Source organism: Rhincodon typus, chromosome 41 (assembly GCF_021869965.1).
Source record: "Rhincodon typus isolate 14 chromosome 41, sRhiTyp1.1, whole genome shotgun sequence".
NCBI lineage: Eukaryota > Metazoa > Chordata > Chondrichthyes > Orectolobiformes > Rhincodontidae > Rhincodon > Rhincodon typus.
In genome coordinates, this window is record NC_063372.1 from 628,233 (window position 1) to 634,169 (window position 5,937).

At 42.6% G+C, this 5,937-nt stretch overlaps 1 protein-coding gene across 1 annotated transcript in view; it reads left to right on the forward strand.

Moving 5' to 3' along the window:
- The first annotated feature begins 3,525 nt into the window (after positions 1–3,525).
- The window catches only part of LOC109924142 (vitamin D3 receptor-like), a 23,954-nt gene continuing 21,542 nt past the window's right edge, over positions 3,526–5,937 (forward strand). Inside the window, exon 1 of the mRNA XM_048618821.1 lies at positions 3,526–3,692. Coding sequence (XP_048474778.1) covers positions 3,526–3,692 — 167 coding nt within the window. The remainder of the gene's footprint in view (positions 3,693–5,937) is intronic.

The window sequence follows — 5,937 nt, forward strand, 5'->3', positions numbered from 1 at the left end:
CCATGCTGACAATGCTGGTCAAACCTTGCCTCTCCTAGCGGAGATTAATTTTCTTCTGAATTCTCTCCAGTAGTTTCCCTACACTGATGTGAGACTCACTGGGCTGTAATTCTTCAGTTTTCCTTTACCATCTTTCTTGTAAAGTAGAACCACATTGGCTGTCCTCCAATCCTCTGGCACCTCCCCTGTGGCCAGAGAGGATTTAAAAATTTGGGTCAGGGCCACTGTCACTTCCTTCCTCGATTTCCACAGCATCTCTGGATACAACTCATCTGGACCTAGGGATTTGACCACTTTTAAATCTGCCAAAACCTCCTCGTTTCTTATATCAATCTGCTCGTTCTTTCCGAATTTTGTCCCTCCATCCTTCTTCTCCCGATTTGAAGACAGATGTGAAGTATTCATTTAATACTCTACCAATGTCCTCTGGCTCCATGCAAGATTACCCCCTTGGTCCCTAATGGCCCCTACTCTTTCCTTGGTTATCCCTGTCCCCTTAATAAACTTAGAGAATATGAGGTTGTTGACTTGCTCGCCGAGCTAGTTTGTTTTCGTTCACATGTTTCATCACCATGCTAGGCAACATCATCAGTGAAGCCTCCGATAAAGCAATGTTGTTCTAATCCGCTTGGAATTCATACTGTCCGGTCCATTATGGTGAGTACTGTCATTTCCGGTTTTGATCTGTATGGATTTGTATATGGGGTCCAATTCTATATGTTTATTAATTACATTATGGCCACTATAACTATGTAACTACAGTAGCCCAGGAATTCCTAGAGGCATGGTTCTCCACCCATAATGCAATCAACAAACACATAGAGTTGGACCCCATATACAAACCCAAACAGATCAAAACCAGAAATGACACTACTCATCATAACGGACCAGTCAGTATAAATTCCAAGTGGAGTAGAACAACATTGCTTCATTGTAGGCCTTACTGATGATATTACCTAGCATGGTGATGAAACATGTGAACGAAAACCAGCCAGCTCGGCGAGCAAGTCAGCAACCTCACCCACAAACCGAGCTACAAATCTTTGCTAAAGCTTTAAACTTAGAGAATATTTTGGGTTTCTCCCTAATCTTGCCCACCAGTATATTCTCATATTCTGTCTTTTTTCTCCTAATTGCTTTCTTGAGCTCCCCATTGGATTTTCTACCCTCCACTAGGGCCTCCATTGGTTTGCTTCCTTTGTGCCTGTTATGCACCTCTATTTTCCTTCTTATCCAGTCCTGAATATTCCTAGACATCCAGGGTTCTCTGGGCTTGTTGCTCCTATGTTTCACCCTAAAGTAAACATGTTGAGCCTGTACTCTCTCCATTTCCTTTCTGAACACCCCCTGCTGTTTTGCTGTAGATTTACCCACAAGTCTACTTTGGCCAGATCCTGTCTTGTTTTAATAAAATCTGCCTTCCTTCAATCCAAAACCCTTTTTTGTGCACCATCTTTCTCCTTTCCCACAACAAACTGAAAATGTACGGTGTTGTCACTTTCACTAAAACGCTTTCCGACTGCCACCTCAAATACCTGTCTGGCTAATTCCCTAGAATTGGGTCCGCACTGCACCGTCCCTTATTTGACTATCTACATGTTGATATAAAAAGCTCATTTTAAGAAATTTGGCCCCTCTAAACTCTTTATACTAGGATTATCCCAGTTAAAATTGTGGAATTTGAAATTGCCTGATCCGAAACGTCAGCTTTCCTGCTCCTCTGATGCTGCTTGGCCTGCTGTGTTCATCCAGCTCTACACCTTGTTATCCCATAATTACCCCATTATTGTTTTTGCACACCTCGGTGAATTGTCTACATATCTGCTCCTCTATTGCCCGCTGACTGTTTGGAGGTCTATAATATGTTCCTAACAGCATGACTGCCTTCCTTTCATTCCTAAATGCTACTCATAAAACCTCGTTTGATGACTGTTCCAAGATATCATCCCACCTTACTGCAGTAACTGACTCCTTAACTAATAATGTGACACCACGTCCTCTTTTACACCCTCCCCTATAGTGCCTGAAGATCCTATTCCCCAGAATGTCAAGTTGCCAGTCCCTCCGTCAACCATCTCTCTGTAATAGCAACAACATCACAATTCCAAGTGACAATCCATGCCCGTCTTGCCAATAATTGTCCTAGCATTAAAATCAAGGCCATTCAGCTGCCCCGATCTCCCTTGAGAATCAACATATCTGAATTCCCTCTGCCTAGGTTCTTTTTGTAGGATGTGCTGTGTCACTACTGAACTAGTGTATTGTGTCCCCCTTCACCTGTTGAACTTGTTGAAATTCCTCACAACAGCACTAGCAAACGCTCCTGCAAGGATGTTGCTCCTACTGGACAAGTCAGATCCTGGAATGAAAGCTGACTTGATAGTTTGTTTTTTTTTGTTTTACTTAATGTGTGGCCATTCGCTAAAACATAGTCACATAGGCTTCACAGCTTGCACAGAAGACGGGATGGTGCTGTCTTGTGCAGTGATAATGTCCCTACCTGTGGGCCAGGAGGCCCAGGTTCAAATCCCACTTGCTCTAGACATGTGTCATAATGCATCTGACCAGGTTGATTATAGAATCATAGAAGCCTACAGTGTGGAAGCAGGCCATTCAGCTCATCGAGTCCACACTGACAGTCTGAAGAGCATCCCATCCAGATCCATTCACCCTCCCCCATCCCTGTAACCCTGCATTTCCCACGGCTAATCCAGCTAGCCTGTACAGCCCTGGACACTATGGGCAATTTAGCATGGCCAATCCACCTAACACACACATCTTTGGACTGTGGGAGAAACCAGCACAGACACGGGGAGAATGTGCAAACTCCACATGGACAGTCACCCAAGGTTGGAATCAAACCCAGGTCCCTGGCGCTGTGAGGCAGCAATGCTAAACACAGTGCCACTGTGCTCCCCCTATAAACCTCTCTCATTCTTTATCTTACTCCCAGTCAACAGCACTGGGGTACCACTCTAGTCTACAAGTGATGCACAGGATTGTTGACATATACCTGATCCACTAGAACAGAATGGAATTTAGTTTAATTTCATTGGAAGTTGATATCTTCCTCATTATTTCTGCTGTCAAACATTACTATACAAGAATTATGTTCTCCATCTTCAAACCTCCAGTTACTCTGAAGGTCTTCCATCCCTTCTTCACTCACCACCCACTATCTGCTTATATGTTTGAGAAATAGAAGTAGGCAATCTTGGTTATGTTGTGGATATGTGTTCAGAAACTCATCTCTGAGTCAAACACAACATCAAGGTTCCAAGTGGTCTGCCTCACTATCAGGCTGGTTCCAGGGATGAAGACCACAGTCAGAGAATGGAGTTCCTCATGGGGACCAAAATCAATGCCTTCAGACAACAAATTTAGCTTTTACTTTCATCAATAATTGCTGTCAACTGTGTATATTAGGTGGGCTGTTCACTGTATTTCAGATAGATATCAGGATTGTTGCAAAAGATTATCGAGGATAATTATCTAATTGGATTTTACTCTATGATTCGTACAGATATGTCGGAGCTACCAAAATTGGATTTATCCATCTTTGGGATGGTTCATGATGGCATTAACGGTCCCAAGAGGAATGAAAAACTAACTATGCTGCCTCACCTGGCTGATCTAGTCTCTTACAGCATACAGAAAATAGTTGGCTTTGCAAAGGCCATCCCTGGATTCAGGTATTTTGTTTTCCCTAAGATGTTTTGCAATGTTCATAACTACAGTAAACGTTAACTATGAATGCTAGATCTGAGGTCAAGGGACCAAGGAGAGCTATTGCAACCAGTGTCTAGGTAAGAATGTTTGATTTCAACTAGCCTGATTTTCTGGCAACTCCAGCCTACAGAATATGAACATACGTGGTTAGAAAAATAGCAGATGTATCCATTCGGTATTTTTTATTTCCACTAATTTGTGTTGAGTTTGTACCATGCATAGATTTGTATGCTGATTCATTTCTGCCACAAAATTACTGTTGTCAGGATCTTGTTAGTTCGATAAAACTGTTCTGTGTAGTTATACGATCCTAAGTGCAAATGTGTAATAGTTTTATATAAAGCATATATTTTTGTGCTCTAATATATATTATGGATTTTAGTTTGGAAGTTAGAGAGACCTAGAGCCATACAGCAAGGAAACACGTGCTTCAGTTCAACTCATCCATGCCAATCAATTTTCCAAAACTAAACTAGCCCCACTGTCTGCATTTGGCTCATATCTCTCTCAACCTATCCTATTCCTATTCATATACTTGTCCAAATGTCTTTTAAATGTTGTAACAGTACCTTCATGTACTCCTTCCTCTGGCATAGAGCCATAGTCATCAAATCATACAACACAGAAACAGACCTTTCGGTCCAACTCATCTGCACCAATCAGACATCCCAATCTGACCTAGTCCCATTTTGCAGCATTTGGCCCATATCACTCTAAATAATTCCTGTTCATATGCCCATCCAGATACCTTTTAAAATGTCGTAATTGCACCCATCTCCACCACTTCCTCTGGCAGCTCATTCTATACACGCACCACCCTCTGCTTTAAAAAAATTAGCCCTCCGGTCCTTTTTCAGTCTTTCCCCTCTCACCTTAAACCTATGTCCTCTAGTTTTGGATTCCCCCACCCTCGGAAAAAGATCTTGGCTATTCACCCTATCCATGCCCCTCATGATTTTATAAACCTCTATAAGATCACCCCTTAGTCTCCAACGCTCCAGGGAAAAAAAAAACCCAGCCTATTCAGTCTCTCCCTATAGCTCAAACCCTCCAGTCCCAGCAACATTCTTGTAAATCTTTTATGCAATCTCTCAAGTTTAAAACATCCTAAGGAAGGGTGGCCTCACCAATGTCCTCTACAACAATATACTCAATGTTATCACCAAAGAAGGCAAGCATGCCAAACACCTTCTTCATCACCCTGTCTACCTGTGGTTCTACTTCCAAGGAACTGTGCACCTGCACCCCTAGGTCTTTTTGTTCAGCAACGCTCCCCAGGACCCTAACATTAAGTGTATAAGTCCTGCCTTGCTTTGCCTTAGCAAAATGCAACACTTCACATTCATCTAAATTAAACTCCACCTGCCACTCATTGGCCCATCTAATCAAGGTCCTGTTGTACTCTGACGTAATCTTCTTCACCATCCACTACACCACCTATTTTGGTGTCACCTGCAAACATACTAACCATACCTCCTATATTCACATCTAAATCATTTATATAAATGTCGAAAAACAGTGGACCCAACACCAATCCTTGTGGCACACTACTAGTCACAGACCTCCAGTCTGAAAAGCAACCCTCCACCGCCACCCTCTGTCTCCTACCTTCAAGCCAATTTTGTACCCAATTGGCTAGCTGCCCTCGATCCCTTGTGATCGAACCTTACTAACCAGTCTACCATACAAAACCTTGTCGAATGCTTTGCTGAAGTCCATATAGACAACATCTATCATTCTGCCTTCATCAATCTTCTTGGTCACCTCTTCAAAAAATTCAATCAAGTTAGTGAGACACGATTCTCCAGGCACAAAGCCATAGTGACTATCCCTAATCAACCCTTGCCTTTCCAAATGCATGTAAATCCTGTCGCTCAGAATCCCTCAAACAACTTCTCACCACTGACGTAAGGCTCACTGGTCTATAGTTCCTTAGCTTTTCCTTACAGTCTTGCTTAAGTAATGGCACCACATTAGCCAACCTCCAGACTTCCAGCACCTCACCCATGCCTATCAATGATACAAATATCTCAGCAAGGGGCCCAACAATCTCTTCCCTAGCTTCCCACAAAGTTATGGGAAAAACCTGATCAGGTCCTGGGGATTTATCTCTCTTTATGAATTTTAAGACCTCCAGCACCTCCTCCTCTGTAATATGGACACTTTTTAAGACATTATTTATTTCTAAGTTCTCTGGCTTCCATGTCC